The sequence below is a fragment of the Corvus hawaiiensis genome, chromosome 4, assembly GCF_020740725.1.
Source record: "Corvus hawaiiensis isolate bCorHaw1 chromosome 4, bCorHaw1.pri.cur, whole genome shotgun sequence".
Taxonomy (NCBI): Eukaryota; Metazoa; Chordata; class Aves; order Passeriformes; family Corvidae; genus Corvus; species Corvus hawaiiensis.
The window spans coordinates 38,335,702-38,355,235 of NC_063216.1; the positions used below are offsets into that span (position 1 = coordinate 38,335,702).

The window sequence follows — 19,534 nt, forward strand, 5'->3', positions numbered from 1 at the left end:
GTCACTTGGTCTGTTCAGGCTGGAGGAGACTGAGAGGAGACCTCACTGCAGTCTGCAACTTCTTCATGAGGGGAAGAGGATGGGCAGGCACTGATCTCTCCTCTGTGTTGCCCAGTGACAGGACCCAAGGGAATGGCCTGAAGTTGTGTCAGGAGAGGTTCAGGTTGGGTATTAGGCAAGGTTCTTTGCCCAGAGGGTGTTTGGGCACTGGAACAGCCTTCCCAGGGAAGTGGTCACAGCACCAAGCCTGACAGAGTTCAAGAAGTTCAAACAATGCTCTCAGACATATGTTGTGTGAGGGGTTGTCCTGCGCAGAGCCAGGACTTGACTTCAATGATTCTTGTGGGTCTTTTCCAACTCACGATATTTAAAATCTCTATGCAAGTGACAAGATAGCATAACCAAGCAGAAAAGTAAAATTGGCATAACTGCTTTTCTTCCAGTCATTTTCTCTGCTTGTGCATTTTTTTTCTCTAAAGGTTTGACAGTGTAGAGCTTTTGTACATCAGCATTTGGGCTTTGCTTTTTATGATAATGATTTTTCTCTTGCTGGTATTTCTTGCTATCCACTTAGATTTTTTCTCTCTATCCTCAAACCTCCTGAGTCACAAGCAGAGACACTTGGAGAGTCTGACCAGCAAATGAGACTTTGTCTCTGTGTGTGTAGGTCCCTAACTCAGGTCTAAGCTCATCATTAATGGTACACAGAATTTAAAGAGATCCAGAAATTACCTCTTCCTGTTACAATTAACTGTGCAGTCATCCGATAACATTACTAGTTAATTTACTAAATAAAAGTATCACTCATGATCTGGCAAGTGAAAGTGTAAATTCTTCCTCTTATTAGTACTTAGTACAAAAAAAAGTTTAATTCACAGTTAGAAACTTACTCAAAGCAAGTTCATTTTTACTGAGTTGCAAACAATATTCAATCAGTAAGTACAAAATCTATTGTCTACAGGGCAGTTTTTATACATAACTGAAATACATTGTGGAAACTATTAGTTAAGTGAACTAGCACCAATAGCAAGAAAAGTACAATGCTGAGAGTAATTACTTTTAATAAAAAGGCAGAAATGAAAGCAAGTTTGTATCACAGGTTTCTCAGTAAAATATGAAGGAAATGCAAACAATTTAGGCAGACTATCTTCCCCCTCTTTTAAGGGAAATCTCTCCTTGATTTACGAACATTAAAACCAGTTCACTCTCCATTCGATCGCGCCTATCCGCAGCAAAGCCAATGCGCCTCTCCCATCGGGCTGCCGCGCCTTTGAACAGCTCACTTCCTCATCTTTACTACAAGCCTTCCTTGCTAGGCAGGATCGATCAGCAAGAAACATGCAAGCAGAGAAAAAACTGACGAAGGGCAGCGAACACTTAAAGACAGAATGTTTAGGGGAGGCGTTGAAGCGAAACATCACCTTCCTGCGACTGAAGCAACTGTAGGAGTCAGGGCTACAAAACCTGTGCACCATCACCACGGGGATGGTCGGTGCCTTCCTTTCTTCTCACCGTCTCTCTCCACCCCTTCAGCCCCCGAGCTCGCTCCCGGCCGCCTCCCGGCCTCCAGCACGCAGGTGTTGAGGCCTGCCTGCTTTCCTCCGACCGACCTCTCTTCCTTCCTCACACCCCTCATTCCCACTCACCCCCTTCCTTTGGAAAACCTCCGTGTTCCCCAAGGAAGCTCCCACCTGTGTGCCTACTTCTCGCCTCCAGGCCGCCCCGGAGGCCACCCCCGCCCGTCTGCCGCTACCCCACCAACAGGAAGCCAGGGCGGGCCGCTCGCAGCCCGTGTGAGCGGCACAAGGGACCTGGACATCGTCACGAATCCGGGCGGAGGGGCGGAGGCGGCAGGGAAGGAAGATGAGGACAAAAATGAGGAACCCGCGGTGCCAAAGCGTGGCCGGGGGGATTTTGGCGCGGCGACGAAACGGCAGCTCCTCCCTCCTTGCCCTCTCGCTGCCGCCTCTACCTCCCCGCCGCCCGCCTCCGGCGGAGAGATGCTGCTGCAGGCAGGCGGGTGGGTGGGCGCTCCTCCCTGCGTCAGGAGGTGCGGCTCCCCCGGCCCGGCACTGCCCTCCCCTTTCCTCTCCCCCCGCCGCTTTTATGTCTGTCTTTAAACGTCGCCGCAGTGAGGGCTGGGCACTTGTGGCTGCCGCCGCCTGCCCGCCGCTGAGCCCCGTGCCCGCACGGCCCCGCTCGCCATCCCCGCCCGCGGGGGCACCCGGCCCTCCCTTTTCGCAGCCGGCGGGCGGAGGTAAGGCACGGCACGGTGAGGCAGGGTACGGCACGGCACGGTGAGGCAGGGTACGGCACGGCACGGCGAGGCGCTGAGCGTGGGTGCGCGGGGCAGCCCGCGCTTTCCCAGCCCTGCCGTGCCGCTGGGGCGGTGGGGGGGAACGTGGCCGCCTCGCTTGTGTCACCGGGCGGGAAGGGGCAGGATGTGCCGGGGGTTCCTTTCCGCCCGGGGTCCGCCTTCCTGCGGGTCAGGGGGTCCCCCCAGCCCACGCGGGGAGGCTGCTTTCGCCCTGGCGCCAGCCTCTCGCTGGCGGGGAGAGAGCCGACCCCTCGGGAGACAATAGCGAGCACTGGTTAGAAGCCGCCCATATGTTTTACTCGGCGATAGGTTAAAAGGATGTACGGGGCTGTATTAGTCAGCGTTAGTATTATTATTTCTACTGGGAAGGGCGAGGAACTTATATATTTTTTCGAGTGGAAGAAATTTCATTCATCTCCCGTGTGTTGCGTAAAAAATCCGAGATGCATGTGTAGCGCGTGCTCCGGGAGGAGCGGGGGCGCGGGCTGTCTCCATCCCGGGAGCACCGTGGTGATGCGCCTCGCCGCGCGGATGAGCCCGGGCTCGGGGAGAGGGGGCTGAGCCGGCTGCCGAGGGAGCCGGGTACCATCGGGAGCGGCCCGCGGCGCCCGTGCCCACCATGTGGCGCGGGCAGAGGCGCAGCGGAGCTGGGGCCGGGCCCGGGCACCGCATTGTTGCTGCGGAGCGTGGGCGTCGCCCGGCGGGGCCGCACGGTGCCTCCCCGCGCCGCGCCACCCGCGTCTCTCGCCCCGCGAAGGCGGCGGCAACCCCCGCGGCCGGGGGCTGCTGCGGGCCCGTGTCGTGTCAGCCATGTTTGGGTGGGTATGGTAATGAGGACCTTCTCCCAACCTTTGTGCCTCTTGGATTTATTTTCTGTGCAGGATTTTGATGGTTGCAGCCCGCCGTGTACTACGGCATATCCACAAGGTAGATTCGTACCTACAGTTTTCTCCGAGTGATTCTTTTTCTCTTCCATTTGCTTATTAACCCTTCTAATTTTCTATGCCCATATTTCCTGGTTTTGTTCTGATTTTGCTAGTGTTAGAGAGAACTGGAATTTCTTCGCAAGGCTTTGCTTTTGTTGTGGAAGTAAATTAGATGATTGAAATATGTCTGCACAGTCACACCGACCTGTCACACATGAGGTTTGTGATAGGATTTCATCTATTTAAGTAAATGGCACTTTGTTTTCTTTGTTAAAGACCACGTTATTATCAACTATTTTATTTTCAGTGTGATATTGCTACATCACAAGCTCACCGCTGTACTGTTGTTTTCTAAGCCTAATAATTTCTAAGTAGTATGTTACCATCTGTGTGTCACTGTGGCATACCATAGGATATGGACCCAATTTCCCCCCTCCAAAGAAAAGTATAAATGAAGCAAATATTTTGTTATCTGATGTCATATAAATGTACACTGGATGTATTATGCAGCCAGCTTTCTCCATTTGATTAAAAAACGATGACAACGTACTCGGTTTCTTTCTATTTGCTAGTATATTTCCCATTATCAGCATCACATTAGAAAGGAAACTATGAAAAATACTTAGGAAAGATTTCTTAATTTAGTTTTGGCTAATATACAAGATTTTTGTTTACATATACCACATATTAAGATAACTGTGGAATCACAGCCTGCATTCAGTGTGTATCAGACACTCCCTTTGGGCTCAGCTCTCCGCTTCAGACTCAAGAACAAACAATCCCATTGGTTTTGATCTGTGCATGAAAAACCAAACCGTTTCATAGCTGTTCAGATGTGTCACCAGTATAGAAAACTGAGTGTGTGAAACTGCCAAGGCATCTTGAAACTAGTTTTACAGCATAATCTGATTCCTGTTGACCTTTCATGTCTTGTCATTCTTACAGTTGTCTTTTTCATATTCCGGAAAGCTGAATGCACAAAACTTTTAAAATGCTGAATTTGTCAGAAAAACCCCACAGTTTATTCAGAAGCACAATCTACTAATTGCAGCTATTCCTTTTGATTTAAATTGCATTGTTAAGATCTATTGGAGTGGTTGCTGCTCAAGTGGTGTGGAATTACCACTTGAAGTATTTGTGGTAGAATCTGTTTGGGAAGATTTTTTTCTGGAAATTCTCTAGAGTAGTATACCAGAAGTGTACACAACGTTAAGGACATATTTACCTGTTTCCCAGCTACTTCCCATTGTTCTGTCCGTTTCACTCATCTCCACCAGTAAAGTTCTTAAAAGACAAAATACATCTTGATTTTGGAAGAACAGATTTCAGTCCCAAATTTTGTAGATCAGCACAGCAATTGTAGCAGCTTTTCCATATGACTTTAAAGATCTCTGAATTCTCAGTTGCAGAATAACTTTGACGTATCAGCAGGTGGCCGATTAAACATTGAACAACTCCATTTGTCCTTGAAAATTGATTCAGTCACCTTGCCACTGCTCAGGAAATGTATTCAAATAATTTAAGAAACAAATTATCATTGACAAATGACAATCAAATGCTGTTCCACTGAAGAGCTGGAAGCACAAATCCTGGCAAGCTGGTACAAAGTAGTGTGAAAATGCAGTGGTAACTGCCAGAATGGTTGCATTAGGCAATGGCAATAACTGAACTGAGCTTCCTGTAAGACTACTCTGAAACAGAGCTCTGTGTTCTTATCCTTCTCTCTTAAGGCTAGGGATTCCTTGTTTGTATGGGAGAAAGCAAAGAAAACATTTGTGTAATGATGTGGACAACAGTGCCTCAAGTCATGGTGTCAGTAGTCTATTTCCCACTTTGGGAAAATAGTTTCTTGCTGCTGGCAAATGATATTTTTGCATTCCAAGTGTCAGAAACGTGTAATGCAGTATTAATAATTCAGTATGCTCTCCTTAAGCTAAAATGGAGAAGAGATGAAAACTGTAATAGGACATTTACAGTGTTTGATTTTCTATATTGGAATTGGTATTAATAATTTTCTTTTTAAAGACATGGGGATTTAATGTAACATGACTTGAAAACATGATCCATGTAATGAAATTAAATAATCAGATGTGAGGAGAAGTAAGATTTCTGCTAATCCATATGATCAGTTCAGCTTTTTGCTTGTATATAAAAAACACAGAGGAAGAAGTAATCACATAAATTCTTCCCAAGGACAACTCGATCTACTTACTGATCCATTCTAAAGCACAGAGGTCAGACAATCAGGGTCTTGGGGCAGCTATGTATCTGGTAATATCTAATTTTCAGTAATTGATTTTGCAACTTAGATAACTTTATTGAAATATTAAATATACTTTTTTATCCTCTTCTGAAAAGTGTGATAAGTTGTAAAATAAACTCATGGCTCTCTTGTATCTTATATGGTGAACTTAGAATATGGAGATTTTGTTTCAAGTTGCCAGTAGTTACACCTTTTGAGTTTGACCAACCAGGGGTAGAGTTTCTTCATAATTGCTGAGATTACTTCACTTGGAGGAGTGGTAACTAATGAATTTGTTCCTTCAATAAAGTACATATAAAAAAAGACTGCTGAATAAGTGATGCATTTTCTCCATTTGAATAAGAGGTTACAGTTAGCTCATCCTGTAAGTCTGTGAAGTATTTTGGTGAAGTTGATTTGTGAGAAGAAAATACTGAGAAATCTGTGAATGCAGAAGTGAGAAACTACAGTAAGGCAAATAAATTCTATAGAGATTATGTGCAGTGAAAAGAAAAAATGACATTCAAGAGCTCTAGGTTGTAACATTCTGTCTCTAGATGTTTCTGTTGGGCCAGTGATTTGGCAGTACTTACACAAGCTGTTAAGATCAAGTCTATTGATAACGAACAATCCTGAGAAAGAAACTTTGCTGGTTTTGTCAATTTATTGTGCTTGTTTTATAGGAAGTATTCTCCTGTAACTAAAATTTAAGGAGACTAATCTGGACCAGAAATTGCCTGCATTTGAGTCTGTGCAGGGTTTTGTTGTAGGATAAAGCCATGAACAAGATTTTATAGGAAGAGAGAATAAATTATCCAGCAAAATGAAACAGATGCAGTGTCACTGAAGTCTGTATAAATACCTGTATCTGCAGCAGGTGTGAATTTAAATCATATTGCATTTTTAAATACTTTTGTTATAGTATAAATGATTTCATCGTAGACATCAGAATAGAAACTGCTTCTAATGCATTTGTCTCCCATAGCCCACAGAGCTCTTTTTTTTTTTTACAGTGTCATGAATGTGTAACAGATTTCTCTACATTCTTCAGTGATGTTTTCTGAGACATGCTAATGCAAGAATAATTGTATAGAATATAATTATCTTTAATTGCAATTGAGTTAAGTGCCTGTTGAATCTATATCTTACTGACAGGCTGTATTAAACTGGATAGGGAAAAATGCTAGATCATGTAGTTCATGCTGAAGAGCAGCATAATGGTTGCTTCAGTACGTAGATGGAAATGGGCTTGACTAGGCAAAAAGGCTGTGGTGTGTATTCCTATTTCCACCAAAGAACACAATGCTGCATTGCAGCAGTAATTCAGTCTGTGCAATGAGTACTGTAACACAGTGTAACTCTTCCTGAAATAATTATCTGTACACAGATTCCCCCAGCGATAGCCATTCTTCACAGTCACAGTACTCCCGTGAAACCTGGTTTACTCCTGCAGTCTTCTTCTTCTCTTTTTCCCTCAAATATGATGGTCACTAGATTTCCCTCATCCTGCCTGCAGAGATTCCTTTTTTGCAGACTCACATCAGTCCCTTGCTCCTAAAACTTTGGTTTTTGTTTTCTATATTGGTTGTTCCCATCATGCTTTTTCTTCCTAGCCCATAGACTTGTGATGGAGATGCATTTTGTACATTTCCTTTTGGTGCAAAAGGCTCCTATTCTTCACTTTTGCATTTGATTCTCCTCCAGTGATTTCATACAGACTGAAACATTTAGCATGAATATCAGTAAAGATCTTTTATGAGCATGTACCGTGGTGAGAATCCTGACTTTTAGTTCTGTGTCCTCTGCTTAATCATACTAGCTTCTTCACTGGGAGTCAAGGTGAAGATCTGGTGAACAGGAACATAAGACACAAGCTTGTGGGACAGGACTGGTACACCGCACTGGCACAATCTACTTTCAAAGCTGAGATTACAGTGATGTGAACTGGCTGCAGCTTTTTATTGCATTTTGCCACCCTCACATCAGCGTGTTGGTATGGAACTGCTTCCTCAGGGAAGAACGCAGTGCTCTGAAGAATAGAATGTTGGTCTTTTTAATCCCTTCAATGGCAAACATTGAACTTAAAAAGGTATTGAGGATTATTTGTAAGGCGTTAAAAATTAAATGTAAATAATTTTGTCAAATTGCTGTGTTTTCATCAGATGTAAAAATAAGATTATAAAAGAAAGAAGTCCACTGTGTTAGAAAGGAGTATTTTTGGCTTTCCTTTTCAGAGGGGAGTGCTGGTTTTAAGAAGAAATGCCATGTAAGAACTATTGTGTTGTAATTTATGTCGGAAAAACACTGCTAGAAGTTCATTAGTATTTAGTTATATCAGTTGTTGCAATAGTATTGTGGGATGTTTTAAACATGAAATTGCCTTACAAATGGCTTTTTATAGAGACTCATGCTTAATTTCCAAGAACATGGGGCAGCTGTACTCATTATACTTTAAGATCTGTAAGTGAGGTTTTTTTGGTTCTTGTTTTTCGGTAGATGGTGGGAAAATCCCCAGCCTTGTAACTTTTAGTTGTTTACTGGTATTACACAGCTGAGAGAACCAGAAGTACAGGGTTCTTCTAGTAGGTATCTATATATTGATTGGCATGCAGATCTGTCTGATAGAGATGCATTGGAAGGAACCTGACATAGGATTCATTATCAGTGTAATGGTGAGGAGGAGCAGCAATGTTGAACAGAACCAGGACAACTCCCTTACTAGGCATTCCATACAAAAAAGATTGTGAGAAAAGGATATGAAATGAAGTTTTTCAATGTGTCTTTTGGTGCTTTGACTAATGAAGTTCCTTTGGGTCTTACTGCAAACACTTGCGAGTTTCATCAGTGGAGGCATTGCAAGTCTTATCTCCCTGTGCCAGCATTTCTGAATGCAGGCCTGAAGCTGAAGTAAAAGTTCTATAGCGAGCATGGATCTCCCAGGGAGCTAATTTGGGTCTGAATTCCCTGTTGCAAGGGATTATTACTGCTTAATCTGCTAGTAATGTGGCGGTCTAATCACGTTACTTTACTTCTGCGTGCTGGCGCATTGAGACTTGATTATTTTTCCATGGAAAAAAATAACAAAATTCCCACTGTGTTCTGAGAGAGAAAGCTGGGCTCTGCAGTTTGTTTGATATGAGAAAAGTCAAAAAAGACTCACTGTTTTATCTTTCAGTATGCAAAAGGACTAGATTTTAGCATATCAGGGACAATGCTAGTAAGACATAATTAAAATCTAGCTCATATGTTTGATTTAGTAAGGGTTTTTCCAGAAGTTTGTTTATGCTGAGTCAGATTATTGATTGCTGTTATTTCAGTGGCAGAATAATTTTCTAAATGTTCTTTTAACTGAACTGTGTACTGTTCATCAATTTCCATTGTGTTAAATTCCCTCAAACAGTACAGACACTTGTCAGGTCAGTTTAAGAGTAATTGTAGATTTTTTTATAAAAAGAATTTTACAAAAAAAAAGGGATACCATCCTTATTTGCTGATTTCAGTTGTTGGCAAGTCCAGGGAAATACTATATTCTCCAGTAAATGTGATAATAAACATTTCCCTTCAGTGTTTTCATCTGACAGGTTACATCATTTGAGTCATGAAAAGGATGAGAAACCTGCCTGGAAACGAGAACTAAATCAATTGATCAAATTCCATGATCCAGATCCAAGACAGAAAAAAAAAATCCAACGTACAAACAGACAGCTTTAATAAGGCTGAATTATATTCTACACATTTTACTTTTAATCCAAGATGCTGATAATAGCATAGTAATGTTTTAAAATACCTGACAAGATTTAGGACTTAGAGACCTAATATAATAGTAGTTAATTTTGTAAATCCTTTTAAAATGGTGGTTTGTTTTGTAGATGTTTAAATGATACTTAGGATAAACTGTCTTATCACATAGTGCTGTATTTCTCTTCAAAGCAGCGTAGAAGGTAATGACTGCTGGAACTAACTGAAAGTGCTTAACAGAATTTGGTGTGCTATTTCCTGGTTTAATGCTCATGAGCTTCAATGCCGAACTAAATGATATGGGAACATAGAAAATATGTGGTGAAGTGCTCAAGTTCAATACTGTGATGAGGAAAAAGAAAAACAAAATAAAGCTTGCTCAGTGGTTCATGTTTAGCTAAACAGTGCTGGTGAGTAACTCTTTCTCCCTATTCAGACTTCACTCAGGAGCATTCATATCTAGACCAAGCTTGAGCTGAGTAGTTTGATATCAGTCTTCTGTGCAGGTTTGTTCTGGATCAAATAGAGGCTTCTGTGCATGTCACTGACTGCGTTCTGGGAGTGCTGAGCATGGACTTGCTGACTCCTCACACAAACCAGCTGGGACCACACTTCAAACATTTGTACCTGATGGTAGTATCTCTTGAGATAGGACTTCTTATTTGGTTTAGTACCAGCTCCTTTCATACAGAGAAGAGTTGTTAAATCTGACAGCTGGAGACTGCCTTTGGATTTGCAATGTGTCCGGAAGGACTGTCTGCCATCCTTGGTGCAGTCTGGCCAGTGATAACGCAGTACTGTTAGAACCATGCATCAGTCTGCTGAGTATGCCTCCCACATTTTCTCAAGCCCTGCAAATGTTGCAAGTCTATACAGTGATAGTTTTATGGATAACATACTGCTTAGTGGAAGGTTAATGAAAGGAAATTGATATGATACTGTGCTAGGAGTAAAAGTATCAAGCCCAGTTTATCCTGAAGTGTACCGGTGCAGTGTTTAATGCATGAAAGGACAGAATGATGCAATTTTTGTTGGAATTGACTCATCAGTGAGAGCTCTAGATAAATCGTATTGCTGCCCTGCAAGTTACTCTATATAAAATAATTAGAACAGGTATGACCTTTTAAAACATTTCAGTAAATACTGATGGATGGCTTGTGTCTTTTTGACTGAAAATCTCTTGCTCACTATAGTTAGAGAAGGATTTCAGACCTACACATGAATACTGATGTAGTTTCACATGTGCAGGTGTTTCATTTTAATGTAATCCTTGATCTTATTACTAATTATTGGAACTGAGAAGCTGCTCTCTAATTTACATCAGTGGAACAAAGGGAAAAAAAGTTTGAAATGTGGCCAAAAGTAGTGTTTGAAGTACCAGATTCTGTGGCTTATAGTCCCAAAGCTCCATTTGGACTGCTTAAATGCTTCAGCTTAGTATTAAGTTTGCATTTTGGTTCTACTTAGTCAGAACCAAGAGCCACTGAATCATGTATGAACTAGAAGAGGGTGTAGTAGAGTCCTTTGAAGACTGCAATGCAAAAGACAGAACAGATGAAAAGAGGCCCACACAGGCATTCATTTAGCCCAGATATACAGGATAGGGTATTAGGATTTCTCTCTTGTATAAACAACTTTTCCCCTATTCTGCTGTTGTCTGTATAGGTCATACACTTAAATTTATTTTTTTTTTTTTTTTAAGAACTGGTATCAGTCAAAGCAAAGCTAGTCCCACTGCATGTCAGAAGGAAGGTTTATAGGACCCCGAACCCTTCAGTGATAGTGGTGAACATGAAGCAGATCACAAGTAGGCTCTACTACGCTTAAAAAAATCGGGCTGACTGCCAGAGCTAGAGTTGCTGAGAGGAGGCAGTAACAGAAGGGAAAGTGAGAAGACAGTGACTGGAGTCTAGGGAATCAGTGAAAAGAGGTTGCAGTGGAGTTCAGTAGGCAACTGGAGTGAAGTTCAACTTCCAAATCCTTGGAAATTATTGGAGAAGGTAATTGCCCTGTTGGCTAGGAGGCTGGTGATAGTACTTGTGGTGGCAGAGGTTTTATTTTTGGTACTGCGAAGTCTCATCTTGATAAGCTGGGAGCTGGGTTCCAGTGGCTTAGTGTCTTTCCTTTGGGTCTGGCATGGAAGCAACCACGAGGTGCTTGATCTCTCGATGACTGTGCAAAAGGTAACTTGCAGTTCTCCACTGCATGGGATTTTGTCAGGACATGATGCAGCCTTCACTCTATGGACCAGATGTTGAAGCAAGTCCATAAGCAAAAGCTGTAAGGTCTCATGTTTCCTGAAGTAATTTCAGATTCTCATAAGTTAGCAGTTCTTGATTAGACTTCTTGTGTATTCTTTACAGAAGCCCTCTTTAGGGCTTTCATGAAGCTTAACACATAATCTAAATCCCTTTTAAGACTCTTAACTGTGCAGATGGCTTTGCACACACTAGTTTTATCCCATGTGATTAATGAAGAATTTACTGAAAAACATTCCTCCCCAAAATCTTATGGTTACCTTTTGTATGGCAGCTGCAAGCAAGTCTGTCTTTTTAAATGATTGTGTTGAAGAAAAACATGTATTCAAACGCAGGCGTTTTTGTTTCTGTACATACATATTTGAAACATTAGGCTTTTTAAATGGATTTGGCTTTTCAGATATTTCAGATAGTTTCTTAGAAACAGGAAATAATTAAAAATATCTAAAGCATCAAAGCTTGTAAGGGATGAGCATCTATCCTTTCAAACTATGACTATGATTATACCGTGACAAAGATTAACAAGAAAATAAGTCAGCATTGCTTTTAAACTACTAGGTACATGCTCTGTATCAAAAATTTAATTGCTGCATGACTTTCTGAAATGGTCTGAAAAACTTAATTTACTTCTGTTAAAATATACATTTAATAAATTCAAGCACACCTGTTAAGTCAGGAAGTAATGGAGTTGGGCTCCTAAATTTTATGTAAAGTGCATACCCTTTTATGCCTGATAAGAAGAATCTAGTTATGATATGAAAATATGAGCAATTAGCCTATCAGTCTTTAGGAACTAAACCAAAACAAAACCCTTAGCAACTGAATGAAATGTATTTTATAAAAATCTTTTAGACCAAATAGTGGATGTATTCGCTACAATTTTAAAGTGGTTTAACATCCCTTTCTTCTCATTTTCTCCTCTCGTCATATCATTGAGATAAGCAGAAATGGGTAAAACAAAGCACATGATTTCAAAATTTTCTTCTGCATAATAGTATAATATCCTTCTTAATTTTTTTTTCAGATACTTTCAGTAGAATAAGCGTTCAGAAACAGAAGTCCTTACTCTTGATTCCCTGATATCAAGGACTCATCAGGCACCATCTTCAGTCTTTTTATTCAGTATTTTTGCCTAAGAAGAGGGAGAGCTTACTTCTGTGTCCATCTGTCTCAGCTGAACGTCATCTCCTTGCTGTTTTTTTCAAGTTACAAATGCCTAAGAACAGCAAGGTAGTGAAAAGAGAACTAGATGATGAGGTCATTGAGTCAGTTAAGGACCTGCTCTCTAATGAGGACTCTTCAGATGATGCCTTCAAGAAGAGTGAACTTATGGTTGATGATCAGGAAGAAAAAGATGTAGATGTTGAAGAAGGCTCAGATGTAGAAGATGAAAGACCTGCTTGGAACAGCAAACTCCAATATATTCTGGCACAAGTTGGATTTTCTGTGGGATTGGGGAATGTGTGGCGATTCCCATATCTGTGTCAGAAGAATGGTGGAGGTAAGTTTTATGATACAGCTAGTTAAACCTAACTGATGATGCTAACCTTTCAGATTTCAAAGTCAGCAGAGAGAACCACTGTAAGACCTGCTCCAACATGCCAGGTTTTTCTTTTAGTTTTTGCCAGAGCCCATGAGGAAAACCCCACATTCTCTTTATTTAGAAAGATGCATTTGTTAAAGTAAGCAGCAGATTCTTCTAAGATGCCATTTCCTTATCTTAGGGTAGATAGCTCTTGATACAGCCTTGACTATGGGTCAAACCAGTGTCTACCCCATAAGACATGATTATAGAGGGTTGCATTGTTTAGGACCTGGTTATTGTGCTAAAGTGTTCTTTATGGTACTTGGACAATAAATCAAGGCATTAAAACTACATCCACTTTAAAGACCAAGGCCGCATTTGGTCTTTTAGTATTTAGTGGTACTAAGCTTCACACTTTTACTCTCTAATTGCTCTTGGCTCCTGGCCATTTGATCATGATTTACTTTTGGCAAGAACTTCAAAATACTCTAGGAGGGAAAAAGTTGTTGGGGTTTTTTCGTTTGTTTGGGTTTTGTTTGGTTGGTTGGTTTTCTTTTACTGATGACGAATAATTTAAATCATTACAATCATTACATTAAGGGACTGCATCTGGTTTGGTGCTGTTAGACAGTCTACTATTTTCCTAAATAACAAGGTACCTTTCACTTAAAACAATAACATCAAACATCACTTTAAACAACTAACATGTTTGTTAGTTGACCATCTGTGGTCTTGAATGCATTTGAAGTATGAGGCTGGAGAATTTCCTTTCTTTTTGAATGCCAGATTAGTATTTTATCCAATGCTATACCATATCCAAATATACTACACTAACGCACACTCTATTGTAGCTAATTACTAAGCTGAATTCAAAACAAACCTGTCACTTTTTATGATATAGAAAATGAACATGTACAGAAAATGAAGAATAACGTTTTACTCCTGCTGGATTTTAAAGGCTGCATGATGCAACTGATATAATTGAGGAGTATAGAAATGAGCCTAGAATATAATAAAAGTGTAATTCTTTATTTGTTTTCTCTTAGTTCAAGCAATAAAAAATAAGTTTATGCTTTCAAATATTCTGTCTTCAGGATAAAGTATAAATCCTTTTATATCTAGTTACTGATTTTTTTTGACTATCATTTAAGTTTCTTTTTTTCTTTTTTATTCTGGAGAGAAAGTCATTAAATGATTGATTTTAAGTATGGTGTCAAGAATTAGTCTCAAGGATAATGGATTACAGCAGTTTGTTTTGTGTAGTTGTATCCTTTTGAAAGTCTGTGTCTAATGTAGTTAGTAATTTTGCAAGCTGGTTGGATTCTCCTTCAAAGCACAAGAAGGGATCCATTGGTGTGCTCCTTAGGCTGTTGGTTTCGTGCCATCAGGCACTTGTAAAGTTACTCTGGGACTGAGGGTAAATTTAATTCAGATCAAATATAAGTGAATTAAATTATTTAGTAATTTCACATTTCAGGAAAACACCAAACCGCCCCAAAACAGTAAACCAGACAAAGATTATGAGACTTCATTAATCAAACTTGAAAAAGTAGTTATGGTGTCACTTGAGATTGTAGTTAAATGTTTTCTCCTGTGCTATGATTGCAGGAAATTGGATGTATAACATAGTCTGTGGAGATACAATGTTTTCTGCACATGCTGAGACAAGGGTGTATTTGGCTTTTAACAATAGTTGTGCACCATTTTAGCAAATGGCAGCTTTCTGAACAACAGAGAAAAGGGATTGATTGTTAGAGCTGAAGCTTGCTTGGTTTTCAAGTTAGTCATAATGCAAGATGTAGAAGGTGATACAAAACTTTGAAATGTGTAAAATACATTGGTATAGGTGTGTGCAGATGGACAGGTAATCCTCACAAATGCATAGAAGAGTAGGGGGAGGGAGTGCAAACTTCAAACACATGGTAAGAAAACCTATACACATTTTATATGAGGTTCTGTTTTTCTGTTACGCATATTATTTCAAATAAGTTTTATTCTAGGTAAAATTAGGGTGGTTTTATGTAACCCAGTGTAAATATGGGTGTCAGAACTGTTGTGTAATCTGCTGATAAAGCTTTACTATAAATACCTGTTGAAGTCTCTTGATATATGGTAAACTATCTTTCTCTGGATATTCATTAGGACTGTTTGAGTGAAGTGTATGACTAGGTCTCTACCTTCAGTTTAGACCAAACATTTTTTGTTTTCTTCCCTGTGTTAAAGGAACTTATATCTGGAAAATACCATCAGGTGAGGGGAGTATATTAAAAAGTAGTAAACCAATAAATCCAGTTCCAGTTTAAACCAAAAAGAAGTAAAAACCATAGTTACTCGTTAGTTTCCTTCACAGCTTCCTAACGTATTCTAAAGCCACCAGTAAAAGAAAAGGCAAATCCTAAATGTGTAATAATCTTCATTTTTATCTTTTTTTTAAACTTCTGGGCCAAGAACAACAAAATAAACATAGATAAGACACAGCAAGGTTAGTCAAAATAGGTATGTTATTTGAGGATTTTGTGGAGAAAAAATTGTTTCCTGCCCTGTTTTCTACAGAGATTTAGTTTGTTTATGGCTGTGGCCTGGGGTATGGTGACACTTCTGACGTCAGAGCACTCTACTGCTTCAATGAGATACCTGTGATACCATCTTTAAAAGTAACTTGAGCAGCACTACACTGCAGTGAGAATTTGTACGTCTGTGGATATCTTTGCAATCTCTGTTTCTGGGTCTGGTCTGTACCACCAAACCAACTTCCTTCAATTTATTTCTTGTGATCATTTAACAGTTACTTCCGTTGCTTTAATTCATAGCAACTCATAAATATTTAGAGTAATATCTGGTATTTTTTGTAGTTAACTCAGTTACAGCTAGACTGGGTAGCTCGTTGCTAACTTTCACACTTGTCTCATTCCCAGAAAAATGTTTGTTGGGAGAGGTGAGAGAAAAGGCTGGTGTGCAGCTGGGATGTACTTGGATCCATGTTGGGGATGTAGTTGTAACGCAGAATGTATTGAATGGAAAAGAGTCCAGGAGGAGACTGAGAGCACTCCAGAGTGCTGGTTTTCCTGACTTTGAGAGGGAGTGCCCAAAGGAGTTTTATGCTCTGTGAAAGAGGGGCTGAAGATGTTCAGTAAAGTTTTGAGGAACTGACGATAGATCTCTGTCCTCACCACAGGCCCTTCTTACCCCGGTAGGCAATGCCCAGACCCCATCTGGCTCTTAGGGCACCTCTTTGCAGCCTAACAGATAAAAAAGCTGTTTCATCCTTGATTCTTGATACAGGTGATTTGCACTGGAGCTGAGTATGCTCAATTTATCATTTTTGCACTGTACGATTTGTTTATTACTCCTTTAGTACATGAAAGTAAGTACATGTGTTTCTTCAGATAAGCACAGTTCCTATATAACAATTTCATAACCTCTGTTAGCATAACATAGGTTCAGAGCTTCCTATGGTTGATAGCCTTAAAAACAAACTGCTCAGGTCTACCCAGTCTTGCCAAGATGCTCATAAATAGTGACAAACTAGACTTAAAATTTCCTGCTTCTCATAACTGTCATCTGGACGACAGCTTGCACACCTTTCACTATTTTCAAACAAAGAAAATATTTAAAGTTTATTCTGTTTGGTTTGGTCATTTCCCTTTAGGATTAGCAGAAGTATAATGATACTTTTACATAATTAGAAGTAACAAAAGCAAGTTAAATTAGCTGTTCTTCTAAAAAGAGTGAGAGTGTTACTGTGGACAAAAAGTGAGGAGTCTACAAGGTACTGCATTCCCAAAGATTTTGTGTTGCATTTTTGTGAGCATTAACTTAGTTTTTTTTTTTTAAAGGAAAGTATTTTTTAAGATCTCTGTGATGTAAAAAGCCAAAAGAACTACTAAACAATTATAGATAAAAGATGTGAGCAAAATAGGAAACATTGTAGCAGATGATATTGTCATTACGTTTTGAGAAGATTGACCTGGGTAGAGTCACTTTGTGACTTTTTATGATTAAGTAGTTTGAATTTTTTACTGAAACACCAGCAGCTTGACATTAAAGTTCTGTGGTCTAATGAAAAAGCACAGCAGTTGTAGTGGACAACTGCAGAGCAAAAAGTATATAAAAACTGCTAAAGACTGAGTAGTTGTTAGAAGATAACAACTAGTACAAGAGAAATGGGAACAAAGCAAGTATTCCCTGGTACTCCAACACTTGCATATGGATTCAGAGGCTTTATTATGTAGCTTTGGATCAGTAATTTATACTCAGTGCCTTGAGTTCACTGATGACTTCAGTATCATTTTTCGAATTTGGTATTATCAGATATAAAATTTAGTTGTACTTGAGTGTACTGAAAATGTCTTGTTTTTATTTTGCAAGTGTAATTCTTCATTGAAGCTTATTGGCTAATAATAGCCAGGTTTGTAAACAGGCACACCTGAACATACTGAAACTGAAACTAGTGACAGGAAGACTATCCTATCAGTAGGATAGACTATAAACCTACAGCTAAAACATAAAACCATTTATCAGAGTTTTCCTGATAAAAGGAGTTTCTATTTTGTAGTGGTAAATAATTTCACTTAATGAAGCTTAGTATGCTGTTAACTTGTAGTATTCTGTTGCTCACTTGCCATAACTTTGAAAATTTTAGCATTTGACATTGAAAATAAGTTGATCTTCATCTGAATATCAGCTTCTTGATTGCATTCTACTAGTAAGTGTCTAGTAAGCAATAAGAGCTGGGATCTCTCTTCAAGACAGTGGTAAACTTCACCTTGATTAAATAAGAATCAAATCAGAGACCGGACACTTAATTAAAATCTAGCACAGCAGCTGCTGAAACAAATGTGGAAAGTTAACACATTTTTCAGGTTGCATCAAGGATTGCTAGAAGAAGAAAATTCTTCTGTAGTATCAATATGGAAATGGTTATGTGACCTTGTGTTATTGCTTTTGAAAGTATTTTCCAACTCTTTAAGCACTACAAATCATGTAATTTTTTTTTTTTTTTTTTTGGAGCATTTGTAAGAGCTTAAATCAAAACCAGTGTCATTATTCCACTTTTATTGATAATGTTGCCAAATGCAGTGCTTATTGTAATCTCAAGGGAGACAATTTACCAGCTATCCCATTCTGGTGCTTGATTAAATAAAAAAATTAGGAAATCAAAGCAGTGCTGTGCACAGTTTTGACAATCATGAAATCTTCATGAAATCTCTTGTATCTTTGTCACTCATTCTAGTGAAGAAGGATGAATGTTTTTTTTTTTTTCCCCTTATTGAGATGAATTTTTTAATATGGAAGCCAGTGTTTAAGACCAAAATGTGCAAAAAAAAAAAAAAAAAAAGTGACTTCACAGTTAAATAATTTTGTAAATGTAGAAGGGAGAGCTGGGGATCCTGAACTACACAGAACTGTAATATTCAGGAGGCAGCTTAGCTGGTAAATGTAGCAGACAAATGATTGTAGGATGTTGTTCGAGGCAAATTTATTATTCAAATTCAAATAAGAATGGTCCTTATCCAGTATTGTAACTGCAAGGACCCATGTTTTCATGCACAGGCAAATAAGAGACATGCTGAGATGTTTCCATAGTGATTCTTTTTTAGGATGAAGTGGTGATGTCTTAGAGTTCTTTGAAGTATGTCTAGCTTCAAGGGAAGACTTCAGCAAAATACTTGCCCAGAGATGCTGTGGTTTCATGCTGACTATGGGGCACAGAAGCCCTTTGCAGCTGTGATGCAGTTGTATAATCCAGCTGCATCCAAGCTCTATCATACTGAAACTCATAGATGCACAATTTTTCCATTATGTCCTTTTTGGGGAGAGGAACAAGATCAGAAGGAAGCTCAGCATGTTTTAATAATCAGAAGACCAGCACTTCAAGCCTAGCAGTATAGAGGTGAACTCTGCTGTCTGGCTACCCAGTGAATTACAGGGTTGTCGTGTCTAATGTAATGTGGATTAAGCACCACATTTATTTAACTCATTTAGTAGAATCTAACTGATAAATCTTGCAATTTAACGTTGATACTTCACCGTAAAACACCCACATCAGCCCAGTCTTTAAACGTGTGCTTAACTTTGCAGCCTTGTGATTAAGGTTGTGGATTGGGACACTGAAGAGCTGGGTTCAGTTCCTGCTCTAGTACAGTCATCCAGTGGGATACAGGGTAAGTCACTAGGCCCCAATTTTTTTGAGCTGTATAGGTTTGTCTCTACTCAGCTATGCCACATCTGTCTAATTAAGATCTAAGGTATCATTTACAGTAGCATTATGTGATATAAAACCTGTGTACTGTTGGCTGTCAATGAATTGTATGAGCAGATTTTATGCCAAAGCCTCTCACTTGCAGTGTAAATTCTATCTTGCAGAAATTTTGAGTGTAAATCAGGGCTATTTAATGGTTTCTGTGTTATGTGTTCTTAAGACAGATAGTCCCCCTCATTTTTGAATGTTCCTTAGTTTTCCCCACATTTACGTCTTTCTGTCTCTTTTCTTTATAGAAAGTAAGTCCTTTGTATTCTTTCCATTAT

General features: G+C 39.7%; 1 protein-coding gene across 3 annotated transcripts in view; it reads left to right on the forward strand.

Moving 5' to 3' along the window:
- Positions 1 to 2,078: 2,078 nt before the first annotated feature.
- SLC6A15 (solute carrier family 6 member 15) overlaps positions 2,079 to 19,534 on the forward strand; it is a 37,531-nt gene continuing 20,075 nt past the window's right edge. The window contains exons 1-2 of one of the 3 annotated variants that reach the window (XM_048301270.1): positions 2,079 to 2,282; positions 12,506 to 12,982. In XM_048301270.1, coding sequence (XP_048157227.1) covers positions 12,694 to 12,982 — 289 coding nt within the window. In that variant the 5' untranslated portion in view covers positions 2,079 to 2,282; positions 12,506 to 12,693. Of the gene's footprint in view, positions 2,283 to 9,479; positions 9,634 to 12,505; positions 12,983 to 19,534 lie in introns of those variants that run through there. The other 2 variants (XM_048301269.1, XM_048301272.1) reach the window with 2 other exon arrangements.